This window comes from Leptonychotes weddellii, chromosome 3 (assembly GCF_054177405.1).
Source record: "Leptonychotes weddellii isolate Sample4059 chromosome 3, ASM5417740v2, whole genome shotgun sequence".
Lineage (NCBI taxonomy): Eukaryota > Metazoa > Chordata > Mammalia > Carnivora > Phocidae > Leptonychotes > Leptonychotes weddellii.
Genome location: NC_138371.1, coordinates 17,510,597 through 17,530,271, shown reverse-complemented (window position 1 = coordinate 17,530,271; position 19,675 = coordinate 17,510,597). Strand labels below are relative to the sequence as shown.

The window sequence follows — 19,675 nt, the reverse complement described above, 5'->3', positions numbered from 1 at the left end:
AAATCTGCCCTTCCCCACGTTCTCACTCCCAGTCTGCGCCTGCTCCATATTTTCCCTCTCCAGACCGCAGAGCCCTGTTGCACGAAAGGAGATCTTCAGCACCCTCACCACTCTGAGAATCTTCTTTGGAATGTAATGCCCAGTTTGCTCTCTCCTTTGAAAACCAAGCCTCTATCAGGCTCATCTCTCCTGACATTGCTCCGCTTTCTAGAATCTTCCAAGATGGCTGCTCATGGCACTCATGGCCAGAAGATGAAATTTCATCAGAGCCTGGAGCTCAAACTAAAGCGACTGCTAGTCATTCTCCTTGATGGAGGGCAAGATGGCATCATCAGGGCTGAGGGCTCTGCACACTTGTCCAGAACATCACATCATCCTCCTCCTCCATGAGGCAGTGTGGTGCCTTCTTGCCTCAGATCTGACACTCGGGCACCTTGGGAAAGTCTTCTGAAAATCTCAGGACCACCACCCCAAGCCCAGGAGAATGGCTGCTCTCAAGAAAACAGCGTTATTCACAAGAGCTAAAATCTAGAAGTAGCTCAAATGTCCACTGACAGATGAATGGGTAAGCAAACTGTGACACAGACATACAATGGAATATTATTCAGCCTTGAAAGGAAGGACAGCACAGGGAGTCTTGAGTACATCAGTGCTAAGTGAAACAAGCCAGTCACAAAAGGACACATATCATATGAGTTCACTCACATGAGGCACTTAAGTGGTCAAATTCAGAGAGATACAAAGAGAATGGTGGTTGGCAGGGACTGGGGAAGGGGAGGGCAGAGCTCTTGTTAAATGGGTAGAGTTTTGTTTTACAAGATGACAAGAGTTCTGGAGTAGGATGGGTGACGTTTGTACAAGGACAGAAATGAACTTAATACCATGACTGTGCATTCGAAAATGGTTAAGATGGTTAATTTTATGTTATGTGTATTTTACCACAATAAAAAAACACTCAAGTCAAAAAAAAATTTTCAGGGCCTCCATTTCACCTGAAACAGAGCAGGACTGGACCAAATGGTGTCTAAAGTCCTCTCTTTCCTGTGGCTCCATGCCATCCCCACTCGCCTTCTAGAAGGCCTGGCACTGTGGCAGAAAGGAACTTTGCAGCCCCAGCATTAAAACAGCAGTGTGCACAAGGTGGGTGCTCAGGACCCTCCTCTAAATCCCAGGCCCTAAGCTAGCTAGGTACACTTGTGGTTGGTGCTGTTTAGAAAAAGAAATCCCAACACGTGAAACTAATGTAACATTGTGTGTCGACTCTACTTCAAATAAATGAAGGAAGGGAGGGAGGGAGGGAGAAAGGAAGGAAAGGAAAGGAGAGGAAATCCTAGAAAAGTCCACCTGGCTGCATCCAGTATTCACATCAGCAGCAAGCATCTAGGGGATCCTGGGGAGAAAGCAGAACCAGGAATCTAAAACCCCACTCCTGACCCAGCACACCACCACCCACCCCCCGACTACTGTGGGACCATGAACAGATCACCTAGACTTTCTGAGCCCCACATTGTTCCTCCGCCTACCCAGGTGGCTCTCACACGTGCCCAGACTTTCACACAATCCACTGTGGGTTCCCCATGGCCCGATGTCAGGGGAAAGCCTTTGAAAACTGCAGGTGTCATGCAAGTGAATGACGTTTGTCAAGACTGATGGTCAGAGGGTGGACAGCAGTGCTGGACTACTGAGTCAAAATCCCATTTCCCTCTCTGAATATCTCTGGGGCCTGAGGCCTCAGTTCCTCATCTGCAATATTGGGATAATCACAGCATCTCTCTTGCTGCGTTGTCCTGCAGAATAAATGAGTTTATTTTTACAAAGCTTTCCAAACCATGTTTGGTGGAAAGAAAGTTCCATACAAGGGTTAACGTCTCCCCATTGCTCTGATTGCTATTATGGGTGAATCTGGCCTGGCATTCCCATTGTCCCATTCACCTCTTCCCTCCTGCCCTCACAAACTCCCCACCCGACCTCCAGTTCATCCCACAGTGACATTCTGAGCACCTGCCAAGGGGCTGGTCTGCGTGAGGAGAAGCACTTGCACCCCTTTCTGTCCCCAGCGCAAGTCTCCTGGGTGCCAGGCTGTGTTTGCAGGAGGGCTCACCATCCAGCCGACCTCGGCGGCCACTCCACTTGGCTATCACCCTCGGGAAATTCCTTTTGACTCTTTATTTTTCAGAAATTGAGAAAAGCTGCTTCAGCAATTTCCAAGGATCAGGAGTGTCCGTGGCAAATAAGCCCTCTCCCCTCTTCATCCTGCCCCCACTGGGGGACCCCACAGGAGGGAGGTGACCCTAGGACCCTTCTACCCAAGGCCTTCGGCAACATCTGTTGAGTAAGATGAAAACACGGGTTGAAGATTAAGCCACTTTGCCCTGGCTGGCCTGGCACAGGCTGGAGAATGTGACTGGCAGGCACACGCCATGCAGAAATCCTGTGCCCAGAACTCGGACTCCCGATCCCAGGGGGTTAAGATCGAAGCAAGATGGGTAAGAAAGCCAGAGGGACAGCTGGGACCCCCCCCTGAGACCTGGAGAAACTGCAACAGACAGGCACACACCGTGTGAGGCACAAGGGAAGGGAGCAGGGAGACCAGAGACCAGCTCTGCCGAGGCTGAAGGGAGGCAGCAAATGGAAAAGGAAGGAAAAATACAACCCGCCCTTTCCTCCCTCTTGTGAACCTGCTCAAAGCACTTGCCTCGCCTGCCTTGAGGAAACAGGTGCTGAGTGCTCTCTGGGGGAAGCCAAACTTTCTCCCGGTTTCCCCTGGGCCGCTTTCCCACTCCCTGGGGATGACAGCAGAGCTTCCGGCCCAGGCCCACCCCTGCCCCTCGAATAGACAGACCCCCGTACATGGGCAAGTGGGGCAACAGGGGCCACAGCAGTCCCGCTTGCTGAGCCCCTAATCCGCACCGGGCATCCAGCTGAACGCCTTTCTTCCACTGCTGTATCCCTACCCTCCGGCACATAGTAGGTGACAGCCTACTATGTGCCGGAGGGTAGGGATACAGCAGTGAGCACAACAGATAAAAATCCCTGTCCACACAGGCTGACGTGCTGGTATGGGGGGAGCCCTGTAAATGAGACACACCGTGTACCAGGTTGTGAGACATGGAGGGACCAGGAGAGCAGGGAGGGGAGATAGGGCTGCTGGGGGAAGGGAAATCTCACACTTGCGTGAACACCTGTGGGAGGGAAAGAGCCTTGCCTCGCAGGGATCCGTGGGAATGGGCTCCCGGCCGGGAGGAACACAAACAACAGCGGTCCTGAAGCAGCATCATGCCTGCTGTGTTCAAGGAGCAGCAAGAAGACCAGGTATCTGACGCCAAGTGAGTGGCGGAGAGAGCTTCTAGGAGATGTTCCAGAGTGCAAAGCCATCCTGTAGGGTGGTACAGGCCAGTGCAAGAACCTGGACTTTTACCCCAAATCAGGTGGGCAGGCCCTGGAGGGCCCTGAATACGGATTAAATAAATACATTCACAGGGCGCCTGGGTGGCTCAGTCGGGTAAACATCTGCCTTCGGCTCAGGTCATGATCCCGAGGCCCTGGGATCAAGCCCTGCATCCGGCTCCCTGCTCAGTGGGGAGTCTGCTTCTCCCTCTCCCTCTTGCTCTCTCACAAATAAAATCTTAAAAAAAAAAAAAAAAAAAAGCCAAAGGTTTTGTCCTGGGCTTAGGTAGGGGTGGGGCTAGATGTGGGGGTGCTGTCTCTGTCTGGGCCATGTGGGCTCCCTGCTCAGCGGGGAGTCTGCTTCTCCCTCTCCCCCTCCTCCCTACTTGTGCACTCTCATGTGCGCTCTCTCTCTCTCAAATAAATAAAATCTTTAAAAAAAAATACACTCATTTCCTTTTTATTCTCCCTAACCACTTTATAGGGTAGCGCTATTACAAGCTCCCAATCTGCAGAGGGGGAAACTGAGGTTCAGAGAGGTTAAGCAATGTGTCCAAGGTCACACAGAGGAGACTGGGGGCCAGGATCCAAAGGGAGGGAGTCTAACCCCCTCACTCTTGACCACGGCGGTTGGCGGGGGGGGGTTCTGATTTAGGTGGGAAGCCTCGGGGAGCACAATCTGGTGTGGCTGACCCAGCCTCCAGGAAGGTCAGAGCCTCCTGCACAGGTGGGGCACATCACAGGGACGGGAAGATTCCACAGCCTCACTCAGGTAGGAGTTCCTTCAGGTATCTAACTGCAATCCTTCCAGCTGGAATGCCAACCTCTTCCCTTTTGTTCCAACCCCTGACCCTTCCTCACATAAACAAAGCTCACAAGACCCCAAGTGGCCAGGAATCTGCCTTCTGCCTGGAGATCCCTAAACCCCAGACCCCCCAGCTATCCTAGAGCAGCCAAGGACATTCTGTTCTCAGAGGCGAGGTGGCAGTTGGGTTGAAATGATGAGACTTATGCTCCCCGCTTCCCCCACCCCCACCCCGCCCGCCCACCATGATGACCCTCCACAATCCCAGAGCGACTTCTTACCGGCAGTTGCAAACCAGGCCTGCACCCCAGCCTCACCCCACCCACCCCCTCTGTTGTCAGATGACCTTGCGACTGGGCTCTGTGCGAAAAACACGTCACATCTGGAGCGGCACAGCCGGGCAGAGCTGAGGCCCAGAAGGGTCTGAGCCCAGTGAGACCAGGGAGGAGGGGCCTCTGCGAGGAACAGAAATAGCTTGGCAGGGCCTGGGCCAGGGCTGCAGAGGCCAGGGACACGGCCGTGGGCCCGAGGTGGCTGAGTCACGAGCACTTTTACAAACTTCATTTCATTCCAGCAACAACCCTCGGTGGAGGGGACACTTCTCAGCACCGAGAAGGCCTTGGGAGCATCTGGAGCAACCCCTCTCCTTGACAGTAAGGGAAGCTGGGGTCCAGAAAGAGTGCGGGACTTGTCCATTGTCACTGGGCAAATGGGTGTTGGAGGGAAAGAAGAGACCAAGTGGCCTGACAGAAATTCCAGTATCCAGGTTGAGCGAGTGTGCAGACGCCTGAAACTGCCAGGGCATCCTGGCCCCCTCCCCCAGACTCCCACCCACACGAGTGTCATCAGAGGCTCCTCTGTAGCAGCAAATCAGATTGTGCCCATAGGACACCCCTCCCCCCCCCCCACAAACACACACGGATGCACCTGTACTCATGCAGACCCCTCCCCTCCAGCCTCCAGGGCCCTGCCTCCCTCCAGCGCTGGGCTGGGGAGCAGGGGGGGCCTTGGGAGGGTGAGAAGGCCCTGAGAGGGCCGGGAGGAAAAGTTCCCAGTGTTCCAAATCAGCCCAGCTGGGATCCGTCTGGAACAGGCCCCTCTCCCCACAGCCCACAACTCATAGGCGTCCTGCCCCTACCCACACTTTTCTGGAAGCCTGCTGGGGGAGGCAGGGGTGGGAGACATGGAGACAGAGCAGAAAAGCAGAGTCAGCCAAGGGGCTTGGAGGTGCAACGGACCACCTGAATGTGAGCCACTGCCCAGGCGGGCGAACTCTGTGGGTCCGGCTATCCGTTCCCTGTCCTCCAGCCAAAGGGTATCTGGTCCTGGCAGGTAGAAGGTGCCGTCCCCTGGTCCTGGAAGCCCAGAGCAAGAGGCACTGGCCAGGCCCAGAGGCATGCGAGATGCCCTTTTATGGGTTTTTCCAAGGACTTCAGTCTCAAATTGAAATAGGAGGCCCTGCATCTCATCAGAAGGGACCTCATGACTCATTTCCTCCCAGTCCAGCTTCAGCCTCGGGAAGTGTCCCCCTCCTCCTCCTTACCTAATGGCCCAGCACCCTCCGGGGCTAGCAGCATGCTTAGGTCTAAAGGCAGCAATAACGAAGGAGCTGAAGAAAGAGGGGAAAGAGACCAGCAGGGTAGGGAAGGGACTGTCACTCACCACCAATTCATGGCTGGATGGAGGAAGGCAGGGGGCAGCCACCTGTGGGAGGGAACAGAGAAAGGGGCAAGGTTAGCATCTTTCATCCCCACAGAAAACCAGGGCCTCCTGAGACCATTCCACGACCCCGCCTCCATGCTAGACACCCCTTCCGTGAGCCCAACACACTGACCATCACCAGCTGGAGAGGTCACTGGAAGACTCTGCAGCCATGTGAGGGATCCCTCAGGCAATAACACTGGGTAGAGGGGGTGTGGCACAAGGCAAAAGATTTTAAGATTTTATTTATTTACTTGATAGAGAGTGCGCGCACACATGCTCATGGTAGGAAGGGGCACAAGGAAAGGGAGAAAGAGAATCTCAAGCAGACGCTGTGCTGAGCGCAGAGCCCGATGCGGGACTCGATCTCATGACCCTGAGATCATGACCTGAGCTGAAACCAAGAGTTGGAAGCTTAACCGACTGAGCCACCCAGGCGCCCCGTATATCACACAATTTTTTAATTCTGTAGAAAAATATGCAGAAGACTGGAGGTCAGTGCACCGGGATTTTTTTAATAGCAGTGGGTTAAGGTAATAAGAAGAAGGATTTTTTTTTCTCTGCTCTATGTTCTAAATGTTCTACAATATGCTAAGATTTGTTTTACATTTTTTAAAAACATGTTTGAGACCTCTGAGAAAGGAGGTTCTCCCCAATGCCAGGACATCTCACCCAAAGATGCAGACAGAGTCTAGGGTCCCCACAGCATGTGGGAAGCAGGATGGTGAAAGGCCCCTGCCAGTTCTTCCAAAGAAAGCCTTGAGGGGTGAAAGCACGCTCTCTATGGGCAAGCTTTTATTCTTAACACCATCCTCATCTTCCTCTCTGATGGAGGGTGGGGACTGGCACGCGGGCCTCCAGACAGAGGGAGGGGGGAGGGAGGGCTGCATTTCTCCCTCCCCTGAGATAACATCCCCCATCCAGGCCAGGCAGCCAAACCACTACCCTGACAATTAGCAGGGCCCTTTATCAGAGACTCAGTGTGTTCTTTTTTTCTAGCTGGGACACGTTTTTCTTGGAGCTCATACCTCAATCTTGGCTCCAATTCCCAACCCAAGGGGCCCACGGAGGGGACTAGGAGGAGGCTCTCCCTCGGGCATAAGGGTGTGTGGGCACAAGCCCCAGATCGCTGAAGAGGGGGCTGCTGCCTCCTCAAAAAGTGGGCAACCCCTGCTCCGGCCACCACCCCAGCAGAGCAGTGATGGTGACAGCCTCCAGGCTCGGCTAGAGCTGGCTGCTCACAAGAAGCCACCCTCAGCCGGGCCCTCCCTCCACCAGACCCAGTTCTGTCCTCCAACCAGCCAAAGGGATCCCCAGACTTGACACACCAGCCCAGAAGGGGACAAGACTCACGTGATGGTGTGCCCTGAGCTCTGGAAGGGGCAGAGAAGCTGGGTGTTTAGCATCCCTGGGTTCTCGATCCAGTCCCGTTACGGGCTTCCTGCCCCAACTCATTCTCCAGCAAAGAAGCCTGAGTTGAGTCTCAGTATCTATCGCCCTGTACTCACCATTACTCCGAGACTATTGAGAGAGTCATACATGAGGCCAAAAGAAAGGAACAATAGCTAACATTCATTGAATACGGACTATAGGAATGACAGGCATTATTATCTATGCTTGACCCATATTAACTCATTTAATCTTTCAACAACCCAATAAGGTAGGTACTATTACATCTTTGGTTGAGGTGCAGGGGGGCACAGAGAGGTTAAACACCTTGCCCAAGGTCACAGAGTGGATAAGTGGTGAAGATTTGAACTTAGGCATTCTGATTCCCAAAATGAAATGTGAAGGGAAACTCCTCCCTTATGTTCAAGAGAACGAGGAAACATGGGGACAAATGCTCCCCCAAGTTCAGGGTTCTTGGTACACACAAGCATGGAGCCATGAGTGACTGTTTTAGAAGTTTCTGGGGCAGACAGAGCCTAGGGTGGGGTGGAGGATGCCAGGAGAACAGACTGGGAAGGAAGGGAAGGTCCCAGAGGTGGCTGTGGCCTGCAGGGTTCTCTGCCTGCCCTGCCCACTGGACAAGGTCTCAGCCACGGGGGTCACTACTGCTCCCCCAAGCACCTGTGAGGCAGGAGTCCTGCATCCAGCAGTGGCCTCCTCCCTGTCCCCTCCTGTCCCTAACCCCATTCAGGGGCTATAGGTTTCAACCTCACGGGGCCAGGTTCCCAGTGTCTGCCACCACTCTATCATTTATGGGTCCCTCAGGCCCTGGGTGGGAGCAGGTGCAATCCACAGGGCAGCACCCTGCTCCACTCCTTCCTTGAGAGCTGGAGCTGGGGCTCGGGTGGGGCTGGGAACCTGAGGACCATGCTGCAGGGGGACGGATGCTGCAGACTCCGGCCACGGCCTCCGGACCCAGGCAAGTCCCATCCACAGCCACTGTCTCCCACGCCGTGACACGAGGGGGTTTCCAGTCTCCATTCGGGGTCTGGGGATTGAGGGGGTCGGGGAGAGGTTATGGATCCATTTAAAGCAGGGACAGAATGGACAGTGTCCTCTGAAACAGTGGGAGGGCCTCTCTTCCAGGACCACCCTAAGGCGGTGGTGGAAAGAACGGGAGTCCAGGTGTCCCGACCCCAGGTCGCTTCCCTGTTCCCCTGAGGCAGAGCTGCCCCTAAGGCCTGAGCTCTGCAGAGGAGCGGTGGACCCCTGGCCGCAGGGCCTGCGGTCTGGGCGCCCCTCGGGGCCTGCTGCCCCCTAGCAGCTCCTCCACCCACCGCCCCCAGCTGTGCATTCCAGGCCAGCCGGCTGGCCAGCCCACTAACTTTGTTGTGTGTTTCAATGTCTCTTGTCTCTCTTTTTTTTTGTAAGCAGAGAAATGTTTCCTTAAAAGGCTCTCTCCTTCCCTCCGGCACCCTGGCCCCTGGCCACCCTCTCAGGAGCCTGGAATGTGCCAGGGAGAGCCAGGGCCCCCTGCCACTCTGTGGCCCGTGCCCTACGGCCCCACACTCCCGGTGTCAGCAGTGACCACTCCCACTGCCCCATAGGGACCCGAGCTAGAAACCCTCTCTCCGCAGAGGGGGCAGACTCTGGGGTGTCTGCAGGGGCTCTGGATCCCAGCCCTGTCATAGACTGGCTTCCCGGGCACTGGCAGTGTGGGATTCCAGGGCTCGGGCCCAGGAGGTCAGCCTCAGGTAAGCCTCCTCCCCTGGTGTATCTCCATAAACCCATCCACACGGTGCAGGCTGAGCAGGCCTGATGCTCAGTCTCTGCCCTTGGAAAAACGCAACAGTCAAAGTAGAAGCAATGGCAGGTGCCCCCGTCACACTTACCCTATGCCACTCAGCCTAAGTTCCCTCATTTCATCCCTACAACAACCCTCAACACCCCGTTTTATGGCCCAGGAGGCCGAGGCGTTGGGGAGGTCGATAAGCCATCCGATGATGTGAACCCAGCAGGCCGGCTCCCGACGGAGATGCGCTCCTGCCCTCTCGGCCATGCTGATGCTCTCGTAAATGCTAGTGTCCCTACAGCTCTATCCAACGACCAGGGCAACAGCCCCTGGAATGTGGCTTTCAGTCTGCTACTGTCCTAAGCTCTCAAAATGCTTGGGGCAGAGACTTCTTATCCCCATTTCACAGATGAAGAAAGGAAGGCACAGAAAAGGTGATGACTTGTCCAAGGCCACTGCGGAGGGGCAAATCTGGCCCTGGAGCCTGCAAGGGAGAGAGCTGGGGGCGCAGCTGGGGGGTGAGTTACCAATGCCTGGCATTCATCAGTCCCCCACCCACTAACATCTTCTGAATTTCAAAGGTCCCTGGACACAATGCCAACAACGGGACACACCCTTGGAGACTCCCCCAGGTCACGAGGTTGAATGCACCAGACTGCAGCCAGCCAGGCAAGGGCTCCCTGCGTGACCTGGGCCCTGTACTTCTCTCCACCAGCACTCCGTGTCCATCCCTTGTCCAGGACCTAAAGCCACACATAAGGGTGGGCTCTTCTCAGTCCTTCGAGCACACCTAGCTCTGTTCTTCCTCAGGGCCTCTGCATATGCTGTTCCCTCCCAGCCTTCTGGCTTGGCTTCAATGCCACCACCACAGAGAGGCCCTCCCTGACTCCCTTAAGTCATTCATACACACACACACACTGTTTCTCCTGCATTCTTATCTCTTCCTTCACAGACCTAATTGCAATTTGCAACTAAACAGGTGTCTGTTTCCTAGTCAGTAATCTGTTTCCCCTGCTAGAAATCAAGGGCCCTGCGGGCAGAGAATACGTCTTGTTCATCACATTGGTCCCAGCACATAGTAGCTGCACAATAAGCACTTGTGGGAAGATGCAGGACACTCGGACCCGAGGAAGGGAGGCGCCTGCAACTACCAGTGGTCAAAATCACCGCCACCGCTGAGAACCTTCTACGCGCCAGGTGCTGGGGCCAATCCTGCCATATGCCTGTCTCTCTGAGCCCTTCCGATCCTGCAGAGTCAGTAATATTGTTTCCGTTTTACAGATGAAAAAAAACGGAGGCTCGAAGAGATCATGACACTTGTCGCAGGTCAATCAGCTGGGAAGGGGCACGCTGCAGGTGAAATCTTGGTCTGTGGGCTCCAGGCAATGCTCTTTGCAGAGCAAGAGGAAACCCAGGCACCCACCTGGCATGGCCCCATCACCTCACCAGTGTGCAAGCGATGGGACCTGGTCCCCAACTGGGTGACACTCCCATCCTCAGGGCCTCAAGTTGTCGGCCCTGATAACATCAAACCCTGGGCTCCTAAACTTGCCCAGCTCTTCTGAGGAGCTCCCCACGTCCGCCTGACCCTGGGGCTGGACAGGACCGCCTTGCCCCAGCCAAAACTGAGAACCACTCAAGTCTCTGACTCTAGCATTTCATACAATCCTGAGCAGAAGGTTTTTTTTTTTTCCTATCTCTAGCTAGTCCTTTCTATTATTATTATTGTGGTAAAATGCATACAACATAAAATTTACCATTTTAACCATTTCTAAGAGTACATTTCAATGGCAGGTAAGTGCATTCACAAGTGCATTCACACTGCTGTACAACCATCACTCCTACCCATTTCCAGAACCTTGTCACCTTTCCAAACAAGAAACCCCACATCCTTTAAACAAGAACCCCGTCCCCCTTTCCTCCCAGCCCCTGGGGATCTCTAAGCTACCTCCTGTGTCTATGAATTTACCTGTTCTAGGCACCTCGCATAAGAGGAATCACACAGCATTTTGAGTCTGTCTTATTTCCTTCGTGTTCTGGGCTGAGTTCTATCCCCCCAAATTCCCACGTTGCAAGTCCTAATCCCCAGTACGTCAGAACGTAACTGTATTGAAAGAGGTGATGGAGTTACAACGAGGCCATCTGCGGGCCCTAATCCAATCTGGTAGGTGTCCTTATAGGAAGAGGCTAGGACCCACAGAGAGTCACTAGGGGAACATGCACAAAGCAAGGACCACGTGAGGACACAAGAATCCGCCTCAGAGGAAATGAGAAGTGCCAACGCCTGGACTTGGAGCTCCCGCCCCCAGAAGTGGGTGAAGATGAATTCATTGTGTGAGCCACCCAGCGTGCGGTATGTTGTTAGAGCTGCCCCAGCAACTGTCACACTTGGTGTCATGTCCTCAGGATTCACTCATGTGGCCGCATGTGGCAGAGCTGCCTTGCTTTTCCAGGCTGCATACTAATCCACTGCGTGAGCCCAGCACACCGTGTTTATCCGATGGATGGACACGCAGGCTGTTTCCACCGAGGTTCTGCCTGACAACCCCTCCACATCCCTGCCTCCACAACTCCAGCCCCCATCTCGGCTGACACCCAGAGGTACACGGGAGGGAAGGAAAGTAGGGTTTGCAGAGCACCTACTATGCATCACCGACCTGGGTGCTTTACATACATTTTATTTAGTCTTCATGACAGGTCTTTGGGGCACATGGGCTCAGAGAGATCAAGCCATTGCCCAAAGTCGAACAGCTCGTAAGAGAAGGAATGGCAGAAGCAGAAGCAGCAGTTGCTGAGGTTTCTTTGGATGCTCACTGTGTACCAGGCACACTATTTTATCCCTTCCTCTCCCTGGGACCTGCTGGAGGCAGAGATGAGTGCCCTCATGTCCAGCCGTCTTCGCGGCAATCCTGTGAGATCCAAGACAGCACAGCTGCTAAGTGACAGACCCCGGGGTCCGCCTGCCTCCAGTGCCCACCTTGCCCAGCACGCCACGCTGCCTCTATGGCCGGATGGAGGTGCCAGGGGCTGTGAATGCAGAGAGCACTCGGGGGTCCCGGGTAGGGTCCACAGAGGAGGGGACACCTGGGCCAGGCCTCCAGGATAGATTGCTTTTGTCTGCTGGGCGTCTCACCCAGGACTGTTCTAAGAGCCCCGAGGGCGGGAAGAGCCCCTGGTCCAGAGCCCGGAGCTCACCCGGTATGTGGATGGGGTTTTAAAAGGTGGAGATGGGGAAAGGGCATTTCAGGTGCAAATGATCACGTGAACAAGGCATGGAGGAAAGAACTCCTACAAGTCCCCCTTGGCTGGGACACAGGGTGGGGTAAGGGGAGAAGGAGGGACACTAAAGGACAAACGGAAGGAGACAAAGGGTAAGAGGACCGGCTGCAAACTCTCTTTCCAGGTTGGACCACGGGCAACTTTGACAGCCCAGCAGAGAAGTTAAGACTTTTAGATGCTGGCACTGGGGAGCCACTGAAGGTGCCTGAGTGGGAGAGGGAGCAGAGAGAAGTAAAGGGTGAAGCTTAAGGCAGGCTAAAGACGTGTAATAATGATACTAATAATAATGGGGAGGGGGAGAAAAAGTGGGGGTCCCAAAGCCCACAGACAACGGGCCACTTGGGCACCCTAAAACCAAGAAGTCCTCATTTCCACCCTAACAAACACACACTGGACAGACCCTGACCTCCAGCCTTGCCTTCTCTTCCCCCAGCCACAGCACAGGACACCACCGCCCCGACTTCTTCCCTCCCTGCCCTGCACGGAGCAAGTGGACCCCCCCTCCCACTGGAGCTGCTGCTCACCCTCCGGGCCCCTCCTGGGGAACCTGTGGCCAGCACGCCACTACCTCTGAGCCCTGGTCACTGTGGTGACACCACAGGGGTCAAGAATAATACAGATCATGACCCCCCAGAGGATCTAGCCTCCATGCCACATGACTGAGGAAAGAGCCAGAAGACCCCCTCGGCTGTGGCCAGCCCAGCACCTCAGACATCACGTGATGAGTCCGCCGGGCTCCGGCAAGAAGGCCATGGCCAGCCCCAGTGAGCCGGGCAAAGGCAGGCTGGCAGGCCCAGCCAAGTGGACTGAAGGATGGCTTGGAAGCCCGGTGGGAGGCAAGTGTGCACTGAGCCTACACAGCAGTCAGGTAACTACAGAATGCCTCAGCCAGGGGGCTTGCGGGGAGCAAGGACAAGGTCCGGGCGGCAAAAGGCAGAGCCCCAGCATGGCTCAATGGCTCAAGACACTGGCCTCCAGTTCTGAGCCCCAGGCCCTGGGCAGGGGGCTCCTGGAGAAGAGATGGTAGTTGCTCCCAGGCCTGCGCCCTCCCCTCCAGGCTGCTTGTCCTCACCAGAGCTCGCTCCTGGCCTGCTCGGCTGTTTCCTTCCCTTATATAGAGTTCTGCTCAGGATCAGGAAAGGAAGTGCATCCAGTTCCTGGAGGCAAGAAGGGACCTGTTACCAGGGACACCTTGAGCTGAGGGGGGTAGGGCATGTCCCAGGCAAGAGTCCCCTCCAGAACCGGGGGCCAGCCCTTTCCCCAAACCCAGCACAGGCTCGAACTCCGACAAGAAATAGAGGAGAGTCCCAGAGGGCCGACTCTGGGCAATGCCCCCAGGACGTCTGTCCCCACTGTTCACCCAAACCCTCCTGGGCCACATGCCTCTTGAACCACTGACCCAATCAACCTGCTCCCCAAGCTCCAGCAGCACCCCCTTCTCCCCAGTCCTCCCTCTTGTCTCGGGACCTTCTCCTCACACCCACGCACTGACCACCCCGCCCATTGCCAGCCTCTAGGTCTGGTAACACACTCAAGAAAGGGCTCTCCGGACAGGGAAGTTTCTCTGCAGGCAAACACCTCCCTGACCTCTGGCCACACCCACACGCAGCAGCCAGACTGCACAGCCCAACCCTACATGAGGTGGGGAGCCGGGTGTGCCCCTCTTGTGCCTGGCCAGAAGGTGCAGCCACAGGAAAGGGGGGTGCGGTGGACCTAGCAGGGCATGCTATGGAACCAGCAGGCCTCCACCTACGGAAGCTGGTCCCCTGCAGAGCCCTTCTGGAGGATGGCGTGAGCTAGCACCCGGGTTAGTCCACGCTGGAGGCCCGGCTGGTGGCAGAGCATTTTCTCTGAAGATGTGCCTCCCCCTAAACCCAAGCCAAGACCCCGGCTCAGGGGCCACACTCACCCACACCCACAGTTAGTGACTCTAGGAGGGCTGAGGTTGCAACCAGGCCAGCTTCTTATGATGAAACCCCAGTGAGCAGGAGAAGCACAGAAGTTGAGGTCGGGCAAACCTGTACTGAGCATCTATGGTGTGCCAGTCCCTGGGAGCACGAGAGAGGAAGCCAGGGGTCCCAGAGGGGCTGAGCAATAGCCACAGACAAGGGTGGGACACATGAGGCCGCAGGAAAGCACCAGCAGGGGGCAGAAGGCACAGCTGGGCCCAGGGCTTGACACTGATCAGCATCCTGGGCTCACAGCCCTACCTCCGCCTCACTCCTCTCCCGCTCAGTGCTGACAACCACCCCACTCCCCCACCCTCGGCCACCCAAGGTTGTGAAGCCAGAAACCTGAGCATCCGCCTTGACTCTCCCTTCCCCTCCCTCCCACCAAGCCTGGACAATTCTTCTGCCCAAATATCTTTCCAAGCCGCCCCACCCTGCACCATAGAGATTATTGCAAGAACCTCCTAACCCAGGTCTCTGCCTTAGGTCTTGCCCCTCTAACCTATTCTCCACTCAGCAGCCAGGGAACTATTTCTAAAATGCACATCCAGTCCTGTCACTCCCCTGCCTGAAGTCCTTCCTGGCTCCATGGGACAGCGTCCAAATGCCCTAATATGGTCCTCATGGCCCTGCGGGACCTGGCTGGGTCTCTTTCAGGCCCCATTCCCCACCTCTCTGCCTCCAAGCCCTTGCTCCAGCCAGAGAAACCCCCTTTCAGGTCCAATTCTGTTCCATCTAATATGCTCTGAGCCCATTTCCCAGATGAGGCTCAGAGAGGTCACACGCTTCACCCAAGGTCCCAAGCCTCAGCTGTGCCCAGCACCCCACCACCTTGACCCGTCAGGGGCCACAGCAAGAGTTTCATGGAGGGCATGGCCTCTGAGGTGGATGGGGCGGGGGAGACATCAGCCGTGGGAAAAGAGAGAGAAGACCAGTAAGCGGGGCCCGGGGCGCACATGGCAAAACGGAGGAAGCGGGTCAAAGGGGGCGCCTTGTGCAAGGTCTGGAGGGCTGGACTGACACACCTGTCCAGGGGCTCTGGAGTAGCCCAATGCCTCCAGAGCCAGTGAGAGAAGGTGCAGGCGAGGGGCAGGGCTGGAGGCCAAATGTCCCACCCAAAATAGGCAGCTGCTGCCAAAGCAAGACAAGCTCTGAGCCAGGGCCAGGTGCAGAGGAGAGAGGCCACCAAGACAGCTTCAAGGGGACAGGAGAAGATGGAGAAGCCAGACACCACTGAGAGGCCCAGCCTGGAGGCCTCCGAGGAAGCAGGGCCTCTGCTGCATAAGTGAAAGTGTCAACAGGCAGTTTGAAACGGAGACTTCAGAGCTGCCTTCTCCTGAGATGCAAAGCCCAGGGAAAACCCCAGCCCTTCTTCTCCTCCTGGAGAGGGGCCATTTGTTCCGAAGCAGGGGGTGGGGTGACATGGCCTGCAGCACAGAAAACATAGCTTCTAGGAAGTTCCTCAAAGAATCTGGTCAAGGAAAGGGCTGTGGTCTGTGGTCAAGGTTTTAGTGGAACTGGGGGACCGGTGGGGGGGGATGGGGGACAGGCCTAGGAAGCAAGACCCTGCATTCACTCCTCAGTGCCAGGTTCCCAGCAAGGGAGACAGAGATGAATAAGAATGGCCTGGACCAGGAGGGGAACTTGGGGCCCAGTGGAGGAGGCCCACATGTAAACAGGGAATTATAAAAGAGTCCAGTAACTAACTGCTATAAGGAAGGTATGAAGAGGGTTATTATCTCACTGGGATTCAAATCCATCTGTTTTTCCAGAAATTACGCCCAGAGGGAGGCTGCCCACCCAACCCCCCTCACTCCCCACAGAGGGTTTCTGTCCCTAGAGGAGAACTTGCAGGGACAAAAGTCTTTGACCCTAAACTGTGCCAGAACAGTGAGGCAGGAAGGACGCATGGGAAAAACAGCTAAGAGCAAGGGGGAAACCCAAGGAGTCAGAGGGCTCGGGAACTGCTAAGAGGCACACCGACAGCCCTGGGACGTGGCAAAGGAGGCTGACGAGAGGTTGGGGTGAGGAGACAGTGGGGCTCGGCCAGGCCACAGATCGGAGAATTCTGGAGCTGGGGGCCACACTCGAACCCACACCAACACCAGAGGGTCCCTCTGCCTTCTTAAACTAGACCAGAGTCTGCTCCTGGGCCAGGACCAGGGGCCTGGCCCCTCCTGGCCCCTCTCTCCCTTCCCACTCTGCTTCCTAATCTTAAAGGTGTTACTGGTTGCCTGGAGCACCATCCATTGGGTAACAGGTTTTGAGAGGGAGAAATGCTACCCCAAATGTGCACTCCAATTGCAAGATGCATACCAACTGCAGAAATACCAAATGTTATTTAAAAAAAGTCATCTCAAATTTGAAGAAAAATTGAGGCTCCCCAAACTGCCCTATGCTGCTAACAATCAGGAAATCCCTCCCAGTGTCTACCTACTTTCTTTTTAAAAAATTGAAGGACGCGCAAAGAAAGAACAAGGTGAAAGGCAACCCAAGCCCATGTTACCCAGGAGAAAACTCTACATCCTCAAAGCCCATCTGTGGCTCTTACATTCCCTGGACCCCTGCAGGTCATTCTGTCCCATCGCCTGACTGCAGACAGCTCTGATTCTAACCCAAAACCCGTAGCTGGGAGCAGATTCCGTTCTGAAAGATCACACCTAACACCTTTTGTCCATGGATCCCTTTCTTCCAAATTCCTCAACACATCGAGAGGCCACGAGTTTCCAGCCAAAGGGCAAGAGCTGGGAGAAGAAGCACTGGACTGGGAGTCGGGCGTGGCTTCCAATTCCACGTTGCCATAGCCCGCCACTTCCTGCAGCTCCCCGAGGCGGTCTCCTCGTCTGAAAAATGGGGATAAGGAGACCTACGTTCCAGGGTGCAACCAAACAGAGTTGACTCAGGTGACACCACTAAAAACTCCTGGAACACAGCACACGCTTAGTACACAGTAGTCCCTTCCATTGAGCCGCTACCAACATGCGCCTCCATGTCTTCATGTCCACAGCAGTAAACTGCACGGTGCGGGCCCCATGCTAAGGGCTGCATGTATCTCAGCTCATCAAATCGTCACTGCAGGGGCACCTGGGTGGCTGAGTCAGTTGGGCGTCCGACTCTTGGTTTCAGCTCAGGTCATGATCAGATCGGGGTCCTGGGATCGAGCCCTCCATCGGGCTCTGCACTCCACTCACAGTCTGCTGGAGATTCTCTCCCTCTGCTCCTCCCCCTGCTCATGCTCGCTCTCTTTCTCTCTCTCAAATAAATAAAATCTTTAAAAAAAATCTTTAAAAAAATCATCACTTCAACCCTGTGAGGTAGGCTCTGTTCTTATGCCCACTTGACTGAAGAATTCAGGAACTATATATACCAGGTGAGAAGAGGTAGCTGACTGACAAGGTCCCATCCACCAATACGTCAGAACTTGGGAAAGTATCGTACAGTGCAAGGGATTCCCATCAAAAAAAAAAAAAAAAAAAATCCACTTCTTTTCCCTGAGCTCTCGACTCTGGCCTCAGCTTCAGTGATCTGCAAAGGCACTCCCGTAGGCAAGTCCTGGGCCCCAGACGGCAGCACCAGGAGCACTCAGCGTGATGATGCATCTGCACAATTAGCGCAGGGCAAGGGCTGGTGTTCCAGAACCCCATCTGCTCTGATGGACCACACCAGGAGCCCCGGAAGCAGGAGTCCCAAGGGCAGGGCAGCCCAGCCCCATGTTGCTCCTTTAAATCCATCTGTGGCTGAGGCGCAGGAAGCCCCCTCTGGTTCCCAATTAGCCGGCAGCTGAGACTTGAAGCGAGGCCAGCACTGAAGGCCAGCGGAGGCCTGGCTGTCACCGGCATTGTTCGGCTGCATCTGACGCATATCCACCCTCCCCCTGCAATGTTTCCTTGTTCTCCGGGAGAACCTCGGAGATGCACGCATCTGAAACCAGGTCTGGAGGGAAGGGGTTGCTGAAGGGAGGGGCAGCGGAAGACTCGGCTCTATCTGGCTCAGAAAATGCAGGCGGACTTTAGACAGGGAAGACGGCTCACATCAGCTGCAGACCCCAGGGACCCAGAGACGCTGCTGAGGTGCAGACGCGCAGTTCACACACCCCAAGGCACACACACAGCACAGACACAGCCCCCGGGACCCCTGCCAGCACCAGATGCAAAGTCACTCCGTGATACTGCCAGCCGCACCCCAAGCAGAGCCGCACCGACTCCCGCACAGCGGCCCCACCAGCACACCCAGGGGCAGGGGACGGGGTCCCGGGGCACAGTTCATCTCAGGAAGCCAGGGTGGGGAATGATCCACAGGGGCAGACTGGAGGAGGGGAGAGCACGAACCAGCAGAGGCAGGGGGGTTCAAGTCTGAATACTCACCCAGATCTCAAAGCGCCCCCAGGAGCCAGCCTATCTGTGGGAGCAGGGACAGCAACAGATTCCCCTTGGACTCTCCCCCCTACTTGCATCCTGCCCATCCTTCTGGAAAAGCAGGTGAGGGGCGAGGCACACTGATGAAAGCTGGGTGGGAGGTGTCAGAAACAGGAGGGCAAGTGTACTAAGCTGATAGGAGAATAAACATCCCGGAAATCACGGAATACAGGCATGGGAGCAGGAATTTTAGAAGTGGAGGTGGGGAAGAGGAGCAAAACAGAGTTTAGGGCTGGACGGATGACCAAATCATCTGAATCCCTCGAAGGTACCGTGTACTGCAGACACGGCATCACGTTGACCCCTTTCAACGGTCTGTACAACAGCCAAATCTCCCTTTTCCATATGAGACCAAGAAACTCAGGGAGAAAAGTAAGTTGCCCAGGGTCCCAGCACTGGAGCTGGGACTCAGACCCAGGACAGCCAGACTGCAAATCTATATCCCTGCAGGCAACCCAAGTCACCCGGGTGCTTCGACGACAAGACGGGGCAGCTGTGCGGCCTAGAGGGCGTGGCAGGATCGCTGGGCAGAGGGGCTGATGCAGAGGGGCACAGAGATGCAAAGGGGGCAGGTGGGGGGGCATGCCAGCCTGGACCCCCAGCTCCTAAGGGGCTCAGGCTGCGGTGACTCAGTGGCTGGGCCTCCGGGGAGCATTTCCGGAGCCTCAGACAGCTCTGCAGCCTAGGAGCCACCTGCCCAGCAGAGACACTGGGCCATTACTCACAACTGTTAGTTACTCACTCTTCTCGGCACCCTGCCCCCCAGCACATCACTCACTCCGACTCTGTTCCCTGAGAGTGGCCAAGGGGAGCCAGCGGATCTGGCTGGTTCCCACCCTCGCTTTGCTAGCCCCAATCCTGCCAGCGCATCGCCACCTGAGTCACTGGGGCCGAGCCCCACAGACTCTGGCCCACTCAACCCAGACAGCTGTTAGCCTCCACTCTGTTCCAAGAAATA

The 19,675-nt window shown here is 55.6% G+C and overlaps 1 protein-coding gene across 11 annotated transcripts in view; it reads right to left on the bottom strand.

The window, feature by feature from the left end:
- Positions 1-19,675, bottom strand: part of TNS1 (tensin 1) — a 201,161-nt gene that overhangs the window by 106,617 nt on the left and 74,869 nt on the right. For all 11 annotated transcript variants that reach the window (XM_081813624.1, XM_081813628.1, XM_081813626.1 and 8 more), the window contains one exon: positions 5,855-5,896. In XM_081813624.1, coding sequence (XP_081669750.1) covers positions 5,855-5,896 — 42 coding nt within the window. The remainder of the gene's footprint in view (positions 1-5,854; positions 5,897-19,675) is intronic.